This window comes from Triturus cristatus, chromosome 3_2 (genome assembly GCF_964204655.1).
Source record: "Triturus cristatus chromosome 3_2, aTriCri1.1, whole genome shotgun sequence".
In the NCBI taxonomy this organism is placed as follows: Eukaryota; Metazoa; Chordata; class Amphibia; order Caudata; family Salamandridae; genus Triturus; species Triturus cristatus.
Genome location: NC_140584.1, coordinates 894,934,470 through 894,958,722, shown reverse-complemented (window position 1 = coordinate 894,958,722; position 24,253 = coordinate 894,934,470). Strand labels below are relative to the sequence as shown.

At 43.4% G+C, this 24,253-nt stretch overlaps 1 protein-coding gene across 4 annotated transcripts in view; it reads right to left on the bottom strand.

Annotated features, from left to right (window-relative positions):
• TRPV1 (transient receptor potential cation channel subfamily V member 1) overlaps positions 1–24,253 on the bottom strand; it is a 460,649-nt gene that overhangs the window by 345,094 nt on the left and 91,302 nt on the right. For all 4 annotated transcript variants that reach the window (XM_085649322.1, XM_085649326.1, XM_085649325.1 and 1 more), the window contains exons 2-4: positions 12,760–13,083; positions 11,463–11,632; positions 4,034–4,186 (exon numbers count right to left, since the gene is read on the bottom strand). In XM_085649322.1, coding sequence (XP_085505448.1) covers positions 4,034–4,186; positions 11,463–11,632; positions 12,760–13,073 — 637 coding nt within the window. In that variant the 5' untranslated portion in view covers positions 13,074–13,083. The remainder of the gene's footprint in view (positions 1–4,033; positions 4,187–11,462; positions 11,633–12,759; positions 13,084–24,253) is intronic.

Below are 24,253 nucleotides of genomic sequence, written 5' to 3'. Positions count from 1 at the left end.
CCCATCGGGCAGGGACATCACGTTACCCAGTCTCAAACCATCCCACTTTGTTTACATTATGCCAGACCACACTGACCCAAGGCGCCCATAGCTCTCCCTGTTTAGTAGCTAGGGGTGCAGTCATTGGTGAAAGTACAATACCCATATCAGTCGTTATCGCTGAGTCTGTCAGTCTGCGTCTCTGTAGAGCCATTGGTCTGCTTACTTCTCTTTCCCCCAACATGTTTGGCAAACTTCAAGGCCGATTTCGCATTCGTGAAGAAGTGGGATGTGCTGTCATGTTTCACGTTGAGCTTTGCGGGGTAGAACAGTGAGTACAGAATCTGTGCCTGGAGCAGAATACGCTTGGCTGTCAGAAATTCGCGCCCTTGCCCCTGCACGTCCGGAGTGAAGTCGGGATAAAGCGAGATGTTGCTTCCTTTGTGTGCAATTGAACCTTTCTCCCTGGCTAGACGAAGGATGAGATCGCGGTCTTGATAGTTCAAGATTTTGCAAAAATAGGCCTGGGTGTAGCTCCAACTGGTGGTTTTGGACCCAAAGAGCGGTGGGCTCTTTCCACCACGAAGACAGATGATAGGTGGGGATCAAAGAGTTCATGGAGCAGGTCTGCGACGTAGGTCTCCATCTTGGAAATGGCCGTTGTTTCCGGGATCCCGGTAATTCGCAAAATATTTCTGCGGGTCCTCGCTTCCAGGTCCTAGTTTTTGGCACGGATGATACCCACTACTCTGTCCATATGCAGCAATTGTTCTTTGGTTTCCACCTGAAAATCATGGAAATCCGAATTGCGATTCTCCTACACGTCCAGACGTGTCTCGTGCGTTCCTACTTGCTTCTTGACCGCATCTAGTTGTGAGGTGAGCGTGTCCAATTTGGTATCTATATTCCGTAAACTGGACCGCATCTCTAACATGAGGGTACGTAGATCCTCTCCTTGATCCTCAGTCTGTGCATCTGGCAATCTCCCCATGCTGGTTCCAGGGTCTGATTCAGCGAATCTGGTAGACCTCTTATTCTCGAAAGTCAGCTTGGGCTGCTTGGCGTCTTGCTTGCTCATTGCGAGGCAAATAGGCCCACATGTACCAGGTGCAGAAATGGTCCAACGGCGACATCTCAGGAGGCACCCCGCTGTCGGGGGTGGCCATCTCGCACACTCCGAGAGAGGCACCCCTCAGCGGACAGATCCCGAATCCCGTCTGCCCGAGCTTGAAAAATCAGCCAGATTTCACAGCTGTCTTGTCTGCCAGCGGATCAACGTGTTCGGACACTCCGTCAATTCACACCACACAGCACCCTGTAAGCGATGTTGTCCCCGTGCCGTACACAGGCTCTACAGTGACAGCAACCCAGCACAGCGGCCCAAGTACCATCCGCGCCGCAGCCGAACACCTCTACCACCGGTGTGCTAACCACTATGCACCAACCACGCCAAGTGCCGCGATTCAGCCGGGCATTCTGTCCAAGCAGACTCCGCCACCAGGTATTGGTCGGCCAGGTCGGAGGGGATACAAGGAGCTTCCATGTGTGTCCCTGTCACTGCGGCACCTCTGTTGAGCCCAAAGTCTGGAGGGACGGCGTGTAGAATACCAATGCTGTCACGTGTCCAAAAATCGCCGCCAGGCGCAGCCAGATGGAAAATAACGCAGCCCTCACAGCAGTGCACCACACTAGTGATCAAGCACTCATTGATAGGATGACTTCCAAATCCTAAAAACTCCATTCACGTGACCTCACCGGCCCCCGCTCGACTTGAGCCCATGCGGTTGTGTTCAAAATGGCACCCTGAGCCTGGATGAGGCTCGCACCAACCGCCGAGTAGTCTGTACTGTCAGCGAGTGCGCCTGCCCTGTATTCCCGCACCACTGCCGATCGAGCTGAACCGGCGCCCAAGGAGTCCCGCGCCGGTGGAGGATGCAAGAGGAGGCACAGTGACGGTGTGGCTGGGCGGTGGGGAGGCACCGAGGCGGCCTTTGTCGTCCCGCGAGCCTTGTTCCCAGAATAAGCGCTGGTGTACAGTGGGCTCTGCCGCGTACATTCCGCCAATGTCCTTCTTCTCTGCCCAGTAGCGAGTCCCGGCCCACTGTTCAACAGGGACCCTGGCCTTGATTTCGGCCCACCCCTGCACTGCCCTCCAGAAGGCAGAAGACCCCTGATCCGCTCTCCATAACCTCGTCTCGCCCTTCGCTGCAAGATGGGCAATGTGAGCACCGAATCGAACAGTCGGAGCCTCTAGCACCCGGCAACGCTTCGGGTGTAGAATCGCCCCGTAGATGCTCCCCCTGTGCACGGATAATTGCAGGATTAATCCCCGGCCGGCGGAGCTCACTTAGCAAGCGGCCATTCCTCAGCACGCCAAGCCACGCCCCCCCTGGCTGCTGCAATTTGGCAGGTTAACTTTAGGAAGTTTAGTTTTGAAGATGACAGTGATGTACTTTCCAGTTCTTACTTGGGATCCTCATCTGGTGCTTCAGGCACTGCAGAAGGCTCCAATAGAACCTCTGAGTACAGTGTGCCTTGAGGTTTTGTAATACATAGTCTTATTCTAAGTTGCATTCTCTTCATATAGAAGGATCATAGCATTGGTGTCATGAACCCAGTAATTTGAGTGTGTGGTTGTTGAGACCAATCACTCTGCCTCCCCCTATAGGTCGACTCAACCGCATGCACTGGGTTCAATATGTTAATTAAGAACCAGACAAAATGACAAGAGGATATAAAAGAGGAAACCACAAACAGCAATTAAGGAATTGAAGTGGGGAGAAAACAACATTGGTGAATAGATGGACAAGGTAAGCGTCAACTGAAGCAAACAGCGAAGAGACACAACAACCACTATTGCTAAAGAAAGGAATTCTATATAGGTGGGGTTTAACTACCTGCTTAGCCACTGCTGACTCAGAAGTGTATCTGATTGAGCTGGTCCTCTAGAGGTTGGGGCAGTGCATTTGAGTCTGGGAAATTTAGTTTTATGGGTATGAGTGCATATTTTTGATGTCTAGTGGACCATCTCTTCCAAGTTACCTGGCTTATGCGTCCTTATGTATCTTGAGACCTGACAGTTGAGAGCACTTTTAAGTTCAGAGCCATTTTGTCTGAGGTGTTTAGTAGACAAGGTGGTCCTGTAAACAAGTCTGTATTGAAGGTTCTATCTCATTTTTATTGCTCTAAAGATTGGGTTTCACAAGTTTATTTGTTCATTCAATTATCTCCTGAGGACAAAGTGGTGCACACTCTAGATGTTCAGTGGGACTTTGAGATTTGGCCAGCACAGTGCCTTTTCAGAAAGTGGATTTTTATATTTTTACTTTAGGTTTCTTAGGGCAAGAGCTGCAACCATTGCAGGCAACACTCAATAGAGGGTTGAAGCAAGCCATTCTAGTCGCCTATAAGAAGCAAGGAAAGGCTCTTTCAGCGCTGGTGCAAGGATGGTCAGCCAGGGAAGTTTAAACGTCTTGGGTGGCATTGAAGGCAGCTTTAGTTGCTTATATTAGTAATGAATAATATGGTCCACCCCCTATATGTTTATGAGATATTGCAGGCTACAATCAGGAGGGAGTATGTCTTCTGCATTTGGTTCTATTGTGCTGGTTTCAGTTGTGGAGTACTGATGGAGTGAATAATACTTCAGTGTGAAAGGCAATCTATTGATGGCTAAGTTGATGTGGATACACGGCTTGCAGATCAGCTATTTATGTAAGGACTCACACGAGGAAGATGGGTAGCTTGGAAAATCGGAAGTAGGGAGGTTTGGTGCCCACTTCTGAGAGAGGATGAGAGCTGTGGCAGGAGATTACATTGGGTGATTGGAACTTTGATCTAGCTTGAGTAAACCTCTATTAGCAGGGAGTGAATGCTCATTATGTGGGGAAGACCAGGACTCAGATTTCTGAAGATTACCAATAAGTAGGTAGGCCCTCTTAGCACACTTGTTTCAGAACACACTCTCACCCACTCATCCAAAATGTTCACCACAATCTCAAGTCTGTTTCAATGCTACTTCTTGTAGCAAACACATGCAATTTGCTTCTGTTACCTCTGTAGTATTCGTCTGTGTATGCAGCATTAATAAATTCCTTAAGTGAGTCAGTTTTCTCTGCAATTTCCAGAAGAAGAGGGATGGTGTCATTCTTTCCATGGCTCAGGTTCAGCATGGCTTTTAGCAGGCAGGTTTTACCTGTGTCAGGTTCTGAAAAGGAAAGGAAATATTAGAAGATGTGTACATTTAATCATTAATAACGAAGAAAAGGTATTGTTTGAGTTCAATACAGAGCTCTTTTCAAATTTCTGACCATGATTTCTAGTGTCACAAAGGCCTTACTTAGCTGACATTGCCCGAACTGTCTTCCTCTATATCACACGTGACCGCCTTTGCTTCTGTTAAAAAGCCCTTGACAACCTCACCACCCCAAGCTCTCTTGAGGCCTAACATCCTATTATTCACACTTCTGCTACCACTACAATGGTAGTCTCTATGCCTCGCCCAAAGAAGCACCATCACAATTGAAACCTTCAGAGGTACCCTCTAATATTATTCCTTAAGACCAACGACCACCGTCCATCAACCCGCTCTGCTACAAACTAGTCTCAACAAGCACTGCCAAAGCCAGGAATACCTGCTTACATTTTCAGCATAAAGCAGACCTACTGGCTGTGTCAATGCTTGTTAGAAATGCATTCCATTAGTCAAATTAGCTAAGGGTGAATATGCTGTTACGGTATTGCATTTCAATTGCAATGCACAGCAAGCACAATAAACAAACAGAAACCCACATTATGAGTAAGGCTCCAGTCCTTTTGCTGGCGTTTTGCTGTTAGATATATGTAGTCACCCATTAAAGTCTTACCAGATACTCACTGGTAGAAGCTCACTTAAAGTCTTCGCTCATACTAAATCACACAAGACCTTACTCATAAATTTACTTACTGCTGCACCTTGCACGCACTTTCACAAGCTAACCCATGACATCTAGTAACTACAACACAGTCATGCACTCACTTACTTGTAACACAGAGCACCCACTCACTGAAACTCATTGAATATTCTAACTCATGCACTCATTCAAATCAATCCACATGCATCCACTCACCTTACACCCAGTCACATGAACTCACACATGCATCAGTACATTCATGCATTTACTTTCCATCTCACCAAGAATCTACTCACACCAACTCACTCTTGACAATCACGTACTCACTGCCATAAAGCAATCTTGCATTCACTCACTATTTCATCATACACACTCATCCTAAATTCAGCAGGCCAATTACTCATATACTTACTGCAATGAACTCATGCATTCAGTCACATCAAGTAGCCACTGACTTGCGCTAACCCAAGACCCTAACTCATGACTAGGGCTCTGGGTTTTATGGTAATTATTTTGTGGACATTTCTGTCTGTATTTATCCATATTTATTTTTTGTCAACTTTTTCTGTATTTATCCATATTTATTATGGATTTTGTGAAAAAAATAAAACCGAAACTGGTATATTTCCACATTTATTTAACCAATAAATATTCAGTCATTGATGCCTGCCAGGTTTCAGTGATAAGAACACCCGCCGAAGATAAATCAATGTGCTTATATGAAAATATGCACATTTCAGTATCAGCCTTGTGCATATCTACTGCAGTTTAAGCCTCTTTCCTATTCCATTTTTTTTAAACCCCCTTAGCTATCAATCCCACAGTTATTGGCCTGGCAGTCATGGCAAAGTGAATTTAGAATCACTTAAAAAGCACCCTATTTCCATTTTTATCCACATTTAAAAATAAATACAGGCAAGAAATTAAATGGTTTTCTGTCTGTATTTATCTGTAAAAGTCTGTAAAAACGGAAAACAGGGAGCCTAACTCATGACCCACACCCCAGTGCATCACAGCCGTGCACTCACTCTCTCACCCAGCACCAACTCATAGCAGTACGCATAAGACACTTATGCACATGAACACACAGACACTCCCCTTACTTTCAATCACATTGTTTCACTCAGGACGCCTTCCTGAGCACTCACATCACAACAGTTGAGCACCCACACTGACAATTTCACAAACCATCCTTTCACCCCAACTTACACTAGACAGTCACTAATTTACTAAGATCAATGCACTCTTGCATTTACTCACTGAGTCAACATGCACACTCACACTAAGTCAAGCATGACCCTGATTCATATACTCACTGACAGCAATGCACTAATGTGCTCACTTATTGTCTCACCAAGTGCCAGCTCATAGCAGTTCCACCAAGACCCTCACTAATGTAGTCACAATATCACATGCATGCATTTACTTATAGTTGTGTCAGGCATTTCCTCACACCAACTCATCCTTGCCACTCACACATGCAGTCAATGACACCAATGCACTCTCCACATACTGTTTCATCACCTACACACTCAAAAGAACCTGAATGGTCATCACTACTGCACTCACAGCAATTCACTCATGCGTTCACTGTCTCACCATACATCCAATCACACTAGCGCACATGAAACCCTCATTCATGTAATCACACCAGCGCGCTCATTCATTCATTCAACTGTATTACAATGCACCACCTCACACAAGATCACCAATGATCCTCACCCATTTCAATAAACATATCCACTCACATTTTCACCAAGTACCTACTCACAGCAGCTGACCGAAGTTCCAGACTCATGCCTTCACTCTTATGAACACACATGCATTCACTGACTGTATGCCCACTCACATTGGCTCACCCTTGATCTTTACTGGTGTACTCATATCTACATACTCAAGTATTCACTTGCACTATCTCAACAAACACTCATTCACATTCACTCACCCTTTAAAGTCACTCATGCACTCACTGAGGTCAAACATGACCTTTACTGCTTCACTCACTCACAACCACACACTGATGGGTTTACTCACTATTTCACCATGCACTCGCTGACATAATGTAAGGCAAGACCCTCATTCATGCAGTCACTTCCATCAAAGTGCTCAAGCACATGAAAAGAAAAACTGATAAAACCTGCACACTAGCCCAAGCATGACCCTGACTCATACACACATTCACTGTCTCGCCAAAGCACCTACTCACACCAGCTCATACATAACCTTCAATCACACACTCATTCACACCAACATGCTCATTTACTGCTCACATAAGCTGAGCCATGGCCCACAGTCATTATCTCACTGACAACAGTGACATCAATGCACTAAGGCACAGAAAAAGCTAAATATTCACACTAACTCAAGCATGACTCTCACGTATGCGCACACAGCAACACACTCATGCACTCATTCACTGTCAAACCAAGCAATCACTCAAACCATTACTCTTGCATTCATTCATATCAACACACATGTATTCACACAACTGTCTCATTCTGCACTCACAAAAAATCACCTGTGGTAGTTGCTTACTGAAACAAACCCAAGCACTAACTCACTGTCTCACTAATAACCTAGTGCCCTCATCCCTTCACTCACATCAGCACACATCCATTAATTCCATGTAAACTCACTCACACCAGCTCACTCATGGCCCTGGCTTATGCATTCACATCAACACACTTTTGGATTCACTCAGTGCCTCACGAAGCACCCACTCACACCAGCTCATTCTTGATACTCACCCCTGCACTCCCTGAGACCAATGCACTATTGCATTCCCTCACTGTGTCATGCACACACTTACCTTAACACATGCATAGCCATTACTACTCTAGTCGCAGCAACGTACTCATGCACTCACTCTCTGTCTCACCGAGGGGCCACTCACACCAGCTCACCAAAGACTCTCACACATACACTTATCTACAAAAACACACTCATGCCACACACATGCCTCTAACACATTCATTTATTTACAAAATGCATCCATGTATTATTTACTCTCAGCAAGCATCTACTCACACACCTCCACTCACCTCACACCAACCTACACAAGACTCTCACACATAAACTTATGTACATAAACACACTAATGCCTCTCACACATGTACTTATTTACATAAACACCTTCATGCATTATTCACTCTCAGCAAGCATCTCTTAACACCAGCTCACTCAAGACTCTCACACATGCACTTATATACATAAACACACCCATGCACTCACTGTTATGTTATGTTAATTGATTTGTAAAAGCGCAACGGTTACCCTGGGGTGTCCTGGCGCTAGTTACCTATCTTTTCGGCCATTGCAAAAAGGAGTTCTGGTTATTAAACATCCAATAAGGAGTTCTGGTTATTAAACAACCAAGTCTTCAGAGCCCTTCTGAAAGACAATAGATCAGGTGTGTTTCTGAGCTGGGCCGGAAGATCATTCCAAGCCTTGGCGGCTCCGAAGACAAATCTTCGTCCTCCCCAAGAAACCTTTTTTGTGACCGGAACGGTCACCATTTTAGCTTCTGATCAACGTAAATTTCTTGTGGGTGTGTACCATTTAAATTGTTTCTGTAGATATTCAGGTCCAAAACCATGAAGTGCCTTAAAAACGGTAATCAGTGATTTAAAGAGCACACGCTTTTTAACCGGGAGCCAATGTAACTTTTTGATTTCATTGGAAATGTCCGCAAATGTAGGCACCCCAGTGAGTAATCTGGCGGCTGCGTTTTGTAGCCTTTGCAATTTATTCAAGAAACGTTCCTGAATGTTTAGATAGAGGCCATTTCAATAGTCAAGCCTTGACAACACAAGGGCAGTGACAACTGTTTTCTGACTCCCTGCTGGCAGGAAAGGCAGAATCTTGTTCACTATTTTTAAAACGAAGGCCGTTGATGAAGAGACCGAGTTGATTTGGTCGATCAGGTTCAGTTTGACATCGACAATTATTCCCAAGTTTTTTACTTTCTTTTCCGGGGCGGGGAGTGTTCTCATGGTAGCTGGCCACCAATTTGGATTCCAGAAATTAGGAGCATTCCCAAAAGTGATCACCTCCGTTTTATTAGAGTTGAGCTTCAGGCAGTTTTTTGCCATCCAGCCACTCACTGCCATCATGCATTCATGAAAACGATTGTCCATGCCCCCCTCTTGACCAGGCCGAAGAGACACCACAATTTGGGTGTCATCAGCATAGGATGTGAGATCAAAGCCAAAAGTCTCATTAATAGGGGCCAAAGACGAAACATAAACATTGAACAACGTCGGGCTCAATGATGACCCCTGTGGAACCCCGCAGGGTAGCACAAATGACCTAGAATGGAATTCACCCATAGATACCACTTGAGATCTATCCATGAGGAAAGATTTTATAAGACTCAGGGCCTTGCCCCGAAGTCCGCAAGACTTTAGCCGGTCCACCAAAAGATCATGATGGACCGAAAGCATCCACACACACCAACTTACTCAAGACTCACACATGCACTTACTCACATAAACATGGCCATGCACTCACTGTCACCGAGCATACACTCACACCATCTCACCCAAGATTCTCGCACATGCACTTATTTACATAAATACACTCATACACTCAATGTCAGCAAGCATCCACTTGCACCAGCTCACCTAAGACTCACACATGCATGTATTTACATAAACAAGCTCATGCACTCACTGTCAGCAAGCACTCACTCACACCGGCTCACCCAAAACTCTCACACAGGCCCTTATTTACATAAACGAACTTATGCATTATTCACTGTCTCACAAGCATCTACTAACAGCTCACCCAACTCTCACACATGCACTTATTTATATAAACACACTCATGCATTATTATTTGTCTTAACAAACATTCTCTCACACCCGCAAGGTCCAGGTGACTCACCACAAGCAGGGGAGTCAGGGCAGGCCCTGGGCAATCATGGGAGCCTACAGAAATCAAACGGTAGTCTCAGAAGGACCCAAAGGCCGGAAGCACTGGAGTCGCAAAAGGACCTCAAGCAGCTCACCAAAGATGCAGGCGCATGGTGCAAGTGATGTGGTGAGGGCAAAGATCTTGGTCACAGGAGATGCTTGAGGTGGGGGCTATTTGGAGCCTGAAGATCTTGATGGAAGGAAGCCAACAAGCCTTTGCAATAGCAAAACGACACGGTGCACAGGGGTTCGGTTCCTGCGGCTCCAACGAGGGATACTGGCCTCAAACGTGATGAGAGGACAGGGCAGGCCTCGAGGGATGGGTAGAACCACCACCTGTGTTCCTGAGCCTTTCGGAGTATGTGGGAGCCCAGGATCAGTAGACCTGTCAGCTTAATTGCGGGCCTGCAGATGATGGGTAGTGACTCCTTCACTTCAAGGGAGATTCCTTCAGGTGTCTTGAATGCTCACAGGCCTTGGAAGGTTCCGGTATGGAGCACAAGCATGGAAGTTGAAGTAGACGAGCAGGGCGATGAGATCAGGAGCAGCAGGTGTCTTCCCAGTTGCAGCCTTGATGCCCAGAACAAAGTCCAGAGTGCCCAGACGGTCGAAGAAGAAGCGGTGTTTTGAAATGAATCATGTCCCACAACGAATCTAGGGACCCACCCTCAGGTAAGCCCTAAGTACCCTAAGGAAAGGGTTGGGACGATTCATGGTTCCCTCCCAGGGGAGAGCCGGACATTGGGGAGGATACTCTCATGTCCTTTGTCTAGTATCGCACCAGAGCAGGAGTCAACAGCTCCCTGAGCTGGTTTGAACTAAACTATGCTCTTCAAGCAGACTGAGTGGTGCTGGCAAGATCTCCCATCCTGCCCCAATACACTAAACCCTGTCAGGAGACCTATTGTTCTGCCTTCCCCTGCTCGAGCTTGGCTCAGCAGCAGGAGGGCAGAATAGTATCTCTGGTCGGCAGCATCCATGTTGTGCTGTCCAGGTCTGGAAGACTGGTACCGGTAGGAGCTTTACAGTGCATGGAATCATACTCCCACACTGTTTACGGTGTGGGAGTATGATTCCAACATGTTTGATACCAAACATGATAGGGTTTGTTTCAACCAGCTCATCCAGTTTTCTCACATGTGCACTTATTTAAATAAACACACTCATGCACTCACTGTAGACAATCATCCACTCACACAAGACTCTCACACATGCACTCATTTACATTAACATGCTCATGCGCTCACTGTCAGGAAGCATTCACTCACACAGCTCACCCAAGACTCTCACATATGTACTTATTTACATAAACACACACATGCATTATTCCTGTCTATGCAAACATCCACTCACACCAGCTTACCCAATACTCTCACACATGCACTCATATATATAAACACACTCATGCACTAAATATCAGCAAGGATCCACTCACACTAGTTCACCCAAGACTCTCCCACATGCACTTATTTACATAAACACACTCATGTGCCCACTATCAGCAAGCATCCACTCACACCAGCTCACCTAAGACTCTCACACATGCACGTATTTACTTAAACACACCCAGACATTATTCCTGTCTCAGCAAGATTCCACTCACACCCGCTCATCCAAGACTCTCACACATGCACTTATTTACATAAAAACACTTGTGCACTCGTGAAGGATTGGGTACCTTTGAACTCATCATCGGTGAGATGCTTCACAGTTCGGCATAGGTACACCAGGAGATCATCCAGCTCATTTTTATCGCCTTCTGCCACAGCCTCAAAGATCTTCCTCTGATCGTACACTTTCAGAGCGATTTCTTTACAGCTGATGGTGGAGTCCACAGAAGTGCTATTCCTATCAAAGCAAATTTTGAGACACCAAATGGTTAGACTTTATAACACATATCAAATAGGTTTAGTGATCCCATAGATTATTGAGCATGAACTAAATCACAGAGGAATAACTTTCTGTGAAATGCCTTCACTTGGTGGTTAGGAAAACCCTCACTCATAATTTGTGGCATGCTTTATTATCTGGCCACATCTCATTGCTGACATATTTCTCATCCAACTCCAGGAGCTGTTATTATAATATAAAGGAATCCATGATACAAATGTGAATAAGAAAGTAAAATTATCTTGAGGATAAGCCCAATTTGCCCATTAAACAGAGTGCCTCTGATAAGATTAAAACAGCAAATCAGATGTATAAGTAATCTACCTGACCCTAAAAAACGATGAACTAAAGAATGTGGGGTTAATTAGGATCCTGAAGATTCCAATTTGCATTTTTCAAACTTTTCTTGGATGAATGTCCAAGATAATTTAGCTTTCTTATTCCCATGTATACTGTAGATACCTATAAACTATACTAAAAGCTCTCACAGTTGGGTTAGCCTATCCTAACTAGAGGAACATATCAACGATCAGATAGGACCCGAGGATAAAGCATGCCACATTGTAAGTGAGGGTTTTCTTATCCACCCAGTAAAGACAAATCGGCACAGAGAGTTGTATGGGTACCCTAAACCTATGATATATGTAGCTAGGCAAGGAGGATGTTGTATCAAACCTACTTCCTCCTACTCTATTTTAGAATGATGACAAACGTTATGCCAGCCATTACAAAACCAAGATGCTCAGTTAGAATAAGATTACATCTTGCCATTCAATGTTTCTAGCACTGAAGTGTTATTGAGGCAAGAGTCCTTAGACTGACTTGTCTATGGGGAAATCAGTAGATTTCACAATCAGCAGGGAACTCAGAAAGGCCATTGTACCAACCCTGTACCAGATGGGGTCCTTTTGGTTGATACTAAACTGAGAAGCAGGTGAGTTTTCATTGTTGAAGAATTATCCTGATGTGCTCTCTTGTCTGAGACAAAAGCATGGAGCTTGAGAACCTATAGCGAGAGGGACCTGTTGAGTTGAGACACTTGATGGAAGCTATGCAGGATCTGACTTGCTAACGAAAACACTTACTTGAAGAGTTGATTGTATCTTCCCTTCTCACAGGAGTTATACTTGATGGTGGGAGACAGCACTTTGCTCTCCATCATGTACATGGAGTCCATAGGGGCCATTTCCTTATCATAATCCCCTTTTCCGAATCGCAGCCTTTTCTGCTTTGGTGAGGCAATGAAGAGGTTGAACTTGCCCGACCGCGGCTTTGAGGTGTGGAATTCTTCTGGGAGCTCGAGGTTAACTTCATCACTATGCTTGTCTGTTTCCTGCGTAAACCCAGATTCATCTGTTTGATCTGATTCAAGTTCTGTGGAACTGCCAGCCCTCCTCATGTTTTCAAGACTGTGGAAAAATGAGACACAGGAAAAGCAGAGAGCCACATCAATAGAACAGGACATTTTCTGTAATCAAGGTCTGCATAAGCAACTTTGCAATAATATTCCCTGATCCCAAACACCACATACAATAAACATATACTATTTAACAAATGCTACAAAAATATTTTAAAAGATATGAGGAATCCTTTTGGCATAGAACATGTTCCAATGCTATTTGGAGAAATATATTTTACCATTATTAGGATGTTTAATTCTCCTACAAATTCCTAAAATAATCCTTTTACTTTGTTTATCCTTGCTATAACGTAATTCTTGTGATGAGCAACTCTCAAACATAAAACATCTGCCCTAGTGTACCACTTGTGGATCTGCAGTCCTAACAAGTATTATTCTCTCTCACATCCAATGTATCCTGTTTTGCTAGCGATTATAATGTTATGAATAAGCCTCTATTAAACTAAATTCATCCCTAATATTAAAACATGGTTGGTCAGATTCTGTAATTTTCCCCATAATTCATCAGCCATAAAATTAATTCACTAAACTTGCACTCTTTAAACCTTAGGGAAGAAAATTATACATCTGAAAAAAAACTGGTTGATGACACTGATAAACCTAAGGGTCAAAGTGGAGGCAGATGCTGAAGAGCGACCGATAGAGAGATGATACATCAGACAGAATTTTATATAATATTTTTATGTTTTATTTTATTATTTACTGATCCTACATATTTCAGGTGGTCAAAATCTGACATTGAACCATTTTTCAAACATGACTGAAGCGTTTTATTTAGATCTCCCCAAAAAAAATTGTCTAATGGCATAGTGCCCCAATTTGTCGAATCCACATGAAGACCAATTTGTTGCAATTGGTTCAAAAATGTCTGCAAACTTTCAGCCGATTAAATTTTGGAACCACTCTCAGTTATGATTAAAAAGCTTGAGAAAGACTGTGAATTATTTTTTTATTCAAGGAACTATAACCTCAAGACCAGTTCCCTTCATAGTTGCCGAGAGCCTTCAGATATTTTAACTTTTTCTGTCGATTCTGTGTAGATTTTAAGGCAGTAGCATTATGGACTCAGTCACTCATCTTAAGGGTCATTGACACAATTTTAGTCAATTTACTATTATATTAGGTAAAACAATGCAAGGGTCCTGCTCTTTAAAAAAAAAAAACACAGTGGGCCCAATTCACAAAAGTAATCTGAGACAAGATCCTAACTTTATGACTTTCAGTATTCACAGAAGGCTTTTTGGAGTACTAAAGTTAGGATTTTGTCTCAGTTAATCTTAAATGTAGGTCTTAATTTAAACTTAAGACAAACTTAAGTTTAAATGAGTCAAAATCCTAGTTGTAAAGTTAGGATTTTGTCTCAGTTAAACTTAAGTTCGTCTTAAGTTTAATTTAAGACCAAAACTTAAGATTAACTGAGACAAAATCCTAATTGTAGTACTCCTGAAAGCCTTCTGTGAATATCGAAAGTCGTAAAGTTAGGATTTTGACTCAGATTACTTTTGTGAATGGAGCCCATTGTATTCTCATTTCGAAGTTGTTCAACCAGCTAGAAAAATATGTTGTGCCAAAAACACAGGATGTTGCCTGGCCCATGGCATCACTAACTCCCTTCCCCTTATCTGGCATGCTGGAAACCCTCTGCAGCACATGTAAAAATAACCATTGTCAAAACCAACAGATCTTGTCTGTAACACCTGGGTGCATACATATGGGTTTTTCCAACACTTTTTTGGTAATGATATTGTTTCTGTCAAAAACATCACTTTGGTATGCATATTCATGACGGCCGTCTTTAAATAATTTAGAGCATCAGAAAAAAAGCATTCCAAGATTGCTGGAGTATGTGTGAACATGTGCACACATGAACAAGTGCATGCATGTGCACAGAAAGGTGACTATCTTGGAATTTCACAATGGCCACCCATGGATTGAGCGGGTGGGGTGCAAATGTGCACTAGGTGGCAGCACATATTAGGCCTCGCCGTACAGACAAATTGTTAGATATCTGTTGTCAAAGACGTATTGTCACTAATACATTAAAATATATACATATATTTGGTCTTTGGGTCAGCCCCTTGATGTTGATTGGATAGTGTTCTTGGCTATCTCATTTCCCGTCTTCTTATTTTAAGGATTTCCTCCCTATTCTTCCATGGATGTCCTTTAGGGGCCATCTGGGGTCGTAGCTGCTTGCCCCTTGCGACTCCTGGCGCTGTCTTTGGGACCCCTGACCTCAGGGGTGGCAAAATCAGTGACCAGAACATAGGAGTGTTTTACATTCTTTATTTCCTGCCCATTTTTTCATTTTGCTGATAGTGAAAAATATCCTATTTTTCATTATCAGTATAGTAAAAAATGGAGCACACTTACCTGAAATGAAACCTTCGGTGGCAGGTGTGGTAAGTAAACATGCTTTAAAATGTATGCTGTGTCTGTGCTTGCAGTTAAGAGTGTGTTTAAGTGAGAGAGGGCATGTGAATGAGTGAGCATGTGTGCCTTTATGTGTAAGCATATGTATGTAAATGAAAGTGTGTGTGAGTCAGTGACACATAGTGAAAAAGACTGTGTGACATTGAGGCCCAGACTTACCCTTCTATGATCCAAGGCAACACTGCACCAACGTTCTTGTACTGCCTTGTGTCAAAGGAAGAGATCCAAAAATAGGCCATATATATAAAATATGGTCCATTTTTCTCTCCCCTTGCGCTGGTGCCTTTTTGGCAGCTATGCGCCAACACACACATCCTTGTGCCATATTGCAAGGTGGTGTGCCTTTTCTGAAGCACAGATTTTTTTACTGAAAGAAGTCCCTTTCAGTACAGCAACTATCTTTTAAGGGTTTCCCACTTTGTAACTGTGCTGTACAATACAACACGTGTAATGTTGGAAAAACAGGGAGAAATGAAAGCACTCCTAGAGTAGGCATAAGATGTTTGCACACATTTCTGTCTACCAATGTTTGTAGATAGGAATTTGCATCAAAACCTATGGGTGGTTGCATGGAAATGCCCCTTTACTCCCCATGTAACAAACATGTACAGAAAGGGACTTTTAGACACACACTTCCAGCTATTGGCAATGTGATACAGATAGCATTGAGCATTGGCTAGGAAGGCTGTCCGTCAACGTTGGTATCACCCCACTTCATTTTGCATATGTGAATACCTAAAAAAATACTTTGCCTGATATGGCACAAACAAACCCAGTGGTTGCCTTGTCCCTTCCACAGAAAATCCACCCCTGCCTCATCTATTGCTTTTATGTGTTACGCTGCCTGTCCCTGTCCTGCTTTGGTGCTCCCCCCATTGGTCTATTTTATATTCTTGACAGCACAGCATCTGCTGCAGAGCATAGCAGTAATACAAGCAAAATGGATGGGCTTTGATAATTGGCAACAGACAACAGTCTGGCCGGTAGGGATGGACTGTTCCTATGAAAAGCAAGGTCATTATTAATTTGCCTAAGATGGACCTCTGTCTGTGGTGGCAAGTTCATGAAAAACATTTGACTGAAAAGTGGCTCGGACAATCACAAGTGGCTGAAATTAATTCAAGCAATCCATTCATCACATTGTTGTTTGTTGTCAATTGACAACCCAAGTGCAACTCTTCGGTAGGTGCTGGTTAGCACAAAGAAGGGATCTTCCCTTGGCCGGTGGCGCTGTTTGATTGTGTTGGTGTGAGCAAAAATTATTTCTACCTCAGACAAGTTTCCCTGGCAAACCTCATAGCATTTCAGGTGAGTTAAGTAGTTTGTAATGTGAAATTCTGTTAGTTTCTTGTAAATCCACAGGTCTTTCTGTTCTTGGAAGTAAGCTTCCTTAGGGGAGGTTTGTAGTATACCTCTTAATTTTATCTAAGTGTAGAAGTGGGGCACATGTTGGTGCATAGCTTGTAGCATTGCGGTTAACATCTCAGGCTCTTCCTCTGACAGTTAGTATTCATGATCTATTGTCATACTGGTCCTATCTTCTTTTGAATGTTCACTTTATCACAAGGTCTTTCAATTACCTCTGAAACCAGTGAAAAGTCTTTGTTTTCCAGATTAGCACACAACTGTTAAACTGATCTACCAATCTAACAAATGCATCCTTTTGTAAGTCGCAATTGGGCAAGTCGACAATCACTAGGTAGCACACAAGCGGAAATCTGATTTTGTACTGTTAAGCGACTGCTGGTAGTCAAGAAGCCATATTTACTGTGGCAGTCCTTCTAGATGGGCTTCTGGGTGCAGCACTCCCACCTATAAGGTACAACGTAATGTGGCCTTTGCCCATATTGTTATTTATTTAACTTAATAGTGTTCATCAAACATGATTTTCATGAACATTTCTAATGCACAATCCTGCCCACTCAGCCTCTGCTCCAAGCTCATGATGACAGGATGCGGGAACTGAGGGGACTGAAAAATTATCCATCTACAAAGTGTTGTTTAAAAATACAGCCCTCTATAGTTGAAGGGGGGTAAAACCCTACTGAAGCAGCAACCACAATTCTTCCCTGGGTGAAGTCACAAGCAAACCCTAAATTAACCTGTGCTCAACCTTCTGTTAGCTTGGCACAGAGCAGTCAGGCTTAACTTGAAGGCAATGTGTAAAGTATTTATGCAGCACTTCGAACGGTAATATAGTGAAAACCCAACACAAGAAAAATCCCACACCAATTTTGAAAAATAGAGCACAATTTAATAAATAATTCAAGACCAAAACAACAAGAATCCGATCAGATGAACCAGAGAAATTACATTTTGAAGATTTAAGTGAATAAGGCATGAAAAACAACAAGTATTGGTAATTGTATTAGGTTTTGCCTATGTGATTAACGCCTTCGCTGCTAGGTCTACACTCCCCCCCCCCCCCACCCACTGTGCTAAGCCTTTTTTTGGCTATTTGGGGTAGTTCACGCTTAGGTCCTCATAATGTTTTGTCCACCTAAGGTATCCACACCAACTTTGCGTCTTTGTCTTCCAACATCCTGAGAATTCTAAAGGTAACCAGGGTTTTTGTATTTCCCTGGAGGGGACCAAGAAATTGGCCAAAATGCAGCTAAATGTTTTCTTTTGGGGAATAATGGAAAATAAGTGCTGCAGAAGAAAGCATCTGATTTTTTCCCTTCAAATTGGATCAAGAAGGGTTTGCAGTGCTAAAGTCACCATATTTCCAGCTTTCAGGAACAGGCAAACTTGTGTCTGAAAACTTACATTTTCTACACATGATTGCCATTTTACTGGGACATAGCCTATTTTTCCTATTTTTTGTGCTTTCAACTTTCTTCCAGTTAATAGTAGAAATAGGTATGAAACCAATAATGGATCCCGCAAAGCTACACATTTTGTAACAGTAAACAAAATTCTGAATTCATCAAAAGGTCATTTGTGTAGATCCTTCAAGGTTTTCCGATAGAAAGTAACAGTTGAAATAAAAACATATGGAAATTGAGTCGAAAAACCAGCCATTTGCGCCTACATATTCACCTGTAACTTCTTCCAAGTATGACATATTTTTGATAGCAATATACTGTTACATCCCCTGGACCGTTTTGGTTGCAGGGATATATAGGACTTGTACGTGAACCAAGAACCCGAGGTACCCAGAGTCAATAACTGAACTGTGCCTTGTAATGATTTTTCATTGTGTATCGGGTATACAGCAATTAATTTGCTGACATTTAAAGAGTAAAAAATAGGTATCAAGAAAACCTATGTGTTTCCGAAATGGCAACAACATATGGAGTTTAGAAGCAGTGGTTATTTGCATATCTCCGAAATTTGTGGGTATCCATACTAGCATGTAAATTAAAGGGCATTTTTCAAAATGACTTCTTTTTTAGACACTGTCTTACAATTGGAAGGCAGAAACGCATAACAAGTCAATTGGTAATAACACTTGTTCTACTAATCTAATCACTTGTGTCGGTAGGCCAGGTGCCCGCTTCAGGAATCGGCCCAAAAAGCAACATAAATACATCATTATTTTCCAGGGAAAACTGAGCTCTTTTTTTGCAATGTGCCTAGCTGTGCATTTTGGTCCATAGCTCAGCCAGCACAGCGGGAAACCTAGCATTCCTGAAAATGAAAAAAGACAATCAGGGGAATCCAGGATGAGGTGACTTGTGTGGCTCGCACCAGGTTATGTTACCCAGAATCCTTTACAAACCCCAAACTTTGTAGAAAAAACATTTTTCCTCATGTTTCCATTTTGATAAGTTATGACATCTGTGGGGAGCCACAAACTTCCACCCACACAGTATTTCCCCAAATCCCAAGAAAAAAATTATACCTCACTTGTGTGGGTAGGCCTAGTGCCCACAACAGGAAACGTCTCATAACACAATTTGAACACATCACATTTTTCCACTGAAAACTGACCCTTTTTTTGCAATGTATCTAGATGTGGATTTTGGGCCCAAGCTCAGCTGTCACCTAGGAAAATCTAGCAAGCCTATACAGTTTTGAAAACTAGGCAGACAGGGAAATCCAGGATAGGGTGACTGCAAACTTGAAACTTTGTAAAAAGAAACACATTTTCCTCACATTTCCATGATGGAAAGTTCTGGAATCTGTTGGGAACCACAAACTTCCACCCACCCAGCATTTCCCCAAGTCTCCCAATAAAAATGGTACCACATTTGTGTGGGTAGGCCTATTGCCCGTGACAGGAAACAGCCCAAAACGCAACCTGGACACATCACATTTTTCCAGTGAAAACCTAGCAAACCTATACAGTTTTGAAAACTATACACTCAGGGTAATCCAGGATGGGGTAACATATGTGGCTTTCACCAGGTTATATTACATAGAATCCCTTGCAAACATCAAACTTTGAAAAACAACACATTTTCCTCACATTTTTGTGATGGAAAATACTTGAATCTGTAGAGAGTCACCAACTTCTACCCACCCAGAATTACCCCAATTCTCCTGATAAAAATGGTATGTCACCTCACTTGTGTAGGTACCCAAAGCAGAGTAAGCCTAAAAATGTATAAAAAAAATAATGCTTGCTGGGATATCCCCTCAATCTCTACACATTTTTAGGCCTTCTCTGCCACAGGCACTAGGTCCACCCACTCAAGTGAGTATCATTTTACTCAGGAGATCGAGGGGATAGCTGGGTTGTATGAAATTTGTGTCAGCACTGATCATTTCCTTGAGAAAAAATGCCTCAGGTAGCTGGGGAAGGTCTTCCCCAGCTCCCGAGGCTAAAAAAGAAAAAAAGAAATCCCTCTGCCATAAACAGCAGAGGGATTTCCTGGTCATGTGCAGAGGATGGAACAGTTCCGTCCTCAGCACACGACCACCATGGCAGAGGACGGAACCATTCCGTCCTCAGCACGCAATCAGTTAATAGTAACCTTTTTTTATTGTAAGTTGTAGCTTGCTGAGTAGTTGTACAAGATAAGTTATATAAAGTCTGTTAAAGTCTTATGACTTTATGTAAAAAAAGCAGTATATTGTGCTGCTACTAGTTATATAGTGTGGGTAAGAAATAGTACGATTTTGAAAAATGAAAGAGAGAAATATTAGAATTAATGTAATAGCAATATTTATATATTTATGTGTTTAGAGAAGTTCTGACAACTTTTGGCCCAGGTGCCACTGCACCTGCTGCCTCATTCAAATCATGACCATATTGCCTGTAGAGTAACTAAACTTGTGACTGCCTGTTTAGAAGTTAAATATAGTCGTGAAAATATAAATTTGAAAATTGGAGCCCTGAGAAGTGAGGTGAAGTGCATAGATTGTTTTGCAAATGAAATGTGGGTGACAATGTTGTGCATGTATATTGTAAGCCTTTAATTTATATTAGTAAATCATACGGAGGCGGAAGAAAAATTTGCTGCGTCCAACAGTTAAACGTACAGAATAGAGTAAGTGCATATTGGCCCGGTAGTGTAAATTTTTACTTTTGTTATTTGTATCCATATGAAGCAGGTGACTATGTATGTGATACAATGTTTGGAATCTAGCGCTGCCTGGTGGCCTTCCCTTCAATGATATATGCCACTCACTTCTTGTGAATTTGAAGACACTGGTGCACTGCTAGGCATCTCCAGCATGGTGTTCAAGTTGTTAAAAGCAGGTGTTCTATTATTGCTCCAGGCCACTCCATCACAAGAATGGAGGAAGGTAGCCAGAGAGCCACCACAAATCCACTCTAGCCCACATCTTTTCTGGATACAAAGGTATATTTTTGAGCAAGCTGCAGCAATTACACCCACCTGTTTCTGTATTAAAAATGTTTGAGCTTTATCTTTCACAATGTCTCCTCCTCATCTACATTAAGATCTAATTTTCTCTTTACTGAACTGAAAGCAGTGCCTCACATGCTTTTGACTTTTTCCGCCTGTAGATGAACAAGAACAATAAGATTTCCATTTGCTTTCCCTCGGAATGTGATTAGTTAACCACAAGGTGGCAGTGTGGCTCAATGTTTTCTTTTATGCAGGCTTTATTGTTGACAGCGAATTTTCCGTTATATTTGGTTGGCTCGGCTACAAAACTAACCATGCATCTTTACAATAGCTAATTTTAGGAAAGAGTCATTGATTTCTTCGGGGAGATAAGGTGACGGCGATGCCGTTTTTAGGTCTTTAGTGAGGGCTCAAAAAATGCTACCATGGCCAGCCTAGAGCTACAGTGCATGTGCGCGGGCGCGCGCTTAGGAGTAGAGACTGGCAAACCTCGTCATGCTCATTAAGCGCCCGCGATCACTTTCACTTTCGCCCGCGATCACTTTTGCGGCGCCCCTTTGATGTTCTCGTTCAAAGAACATCAAACATCAAAGAACATGTTGTTGTGTTAATGCTTTACTGCACCCGTTTGACTTGCAATGTGCTTTCTCTTTCCACAAACTTGATGTTTGTGTTCCTTTATTTTGAGATGTTTTAGTATTACTGTTTTGTGACTTAAAGAACATTAAGGAAATGTTACTGTGAAACTGGACTACGTTCACAGTGTTTATTTCTGCACGCAGCAGCTGCTTCATGTCCGTTGCACCATTCAGGGAGTCCTTTCGTTGGCGCTTTCATGAGGACATGATGAGGAAGCTGGAAACTTTTGGTACATTCTCTTTAAAAGCACAACATGTTGGCGACTGCTTAGTCAATTAGACTTATGTAGAGCTTTAGACCTCAAAGCGCTATGGTGGGTGCAGCAGTTACAACTCATGAAATATGGGGTGCAACTCACAAGGAGGGGGCAGGTTTGAGTGCACATTGGCTGCAATTGAACTCTTAAGATGAAGGTCTGTGTGTATCCATTATCAGCACTCAGTCTTTGCTAAGTGATCTTGTTTGTTTTGTTGTGTTAATGCTCTGCTGCGCCCGTTTGACTTACAACTAGGCCTGGGCTAAATTTCCGTTCCGCTCGTGGAAATTGCGATAATTTGACATTTTCACGTTCCACGGAGAGTGCGAAAATGCCAAAATTTCCACATTCCGCAGCTTAACGATAATTTGTTTCTTGCTCGCGCTGTAAAATAATACATTCTCTCGCACGCGCGATCGCCTTACCTGAATCCCCGCGTTTGCCGACAAGTTTTCCCGATCCGGTCGCGTTCTCCACGAGATGTTGGATTGTTGGTAGCCATTTGCGCTGTCTCGTGACAGTTCGCGCCCGCAGAAATGTCATTGGTCGCGCGATCACGTCTTTCTTCTCGCGATCATGCACCGCGAGAAGAGTGAAAACAAGATGGCCACGCCCGCGAGCAACCGCATGGGTAAGTTTGGCGAGCCGCGACCATGCAGAAAATACCGCGAACGGGTGGGAAAAAACTTCCGCATCTTCGCGATATTTCCTCGTGTTTGCGGAGATTTGTAACATTTTTGCGATAATTTGCGAAAGTCACTTTCGCAAATTCCGCCCACCCCTACTTACAACGTGCTTTCTCTTTCCACAAATTCGATGTTTGTGTACCTTTATTTTTAGATTACTGTCACATACACAACCACATACATAGTATTACTGTCACATACACAACCACAACCACACACACGACCACAACCACACGCACAGCCACACACACAACCACACAACCACACACACACACACAACCACAACCACACACACACAACCACATACACACACACAACCACACACATACACACAACCACACACACACTCACAACCCCACACACACACACAACCACACACACAACCACACACACACAACCACACACACAACCCCACACACAACCCCACACACAACCACACACACAACCACACGCACAACCACACAACCACACCCACAACCACACACAACCACACACACACACACACACACACACAACGACACACAACCACAACCACATACACAACCACACACAACCACACACAGAACCACACACAACCACACACACAACCACACAAACAACCACACACACACAACCACACCCACAACCACACACACACACAACCACATCCAACCACACCCACGACCACATACACACAACCACAATCACACACACACACGCAACCACACACACACAACCACAACCATACCCACACAACCACACACACAACCACAACCACACACACAACCACACACACAACCACACACACAACCACACACACACACAACCACACATACACACAACCACAACCACACACACAACCCCACACACACAACCACACACACAACCACACACACACACACAACCACAACCACACACATACAACCACACACACGACCACAACCACACAAACAACCACACACACAACCAAAACCACACACACAACACACACAACCACACACACACACACACACACAACCACACCCACATACACACACAACCACACACACAACCACAACCACACACACAACCACACACACAACCACACACACAACCATACACAACCACACACACAACCACACACACCCACACAACCACACACATACAACCACACACACAACCACAACCACACACACAACCACACACACAACCACAGACACACCACACACACAACCACAACCACACACACAACCACAACCACACACACAACCACACAAACAACCACACACACACAATCACACACAACAACCACACACAACAACCACACACACAACCACACACACAACCACACCCAATAACACACACAACCACACACACAACCCCCCACACACCCACACCCACAACCACACCCAATCACACACACAA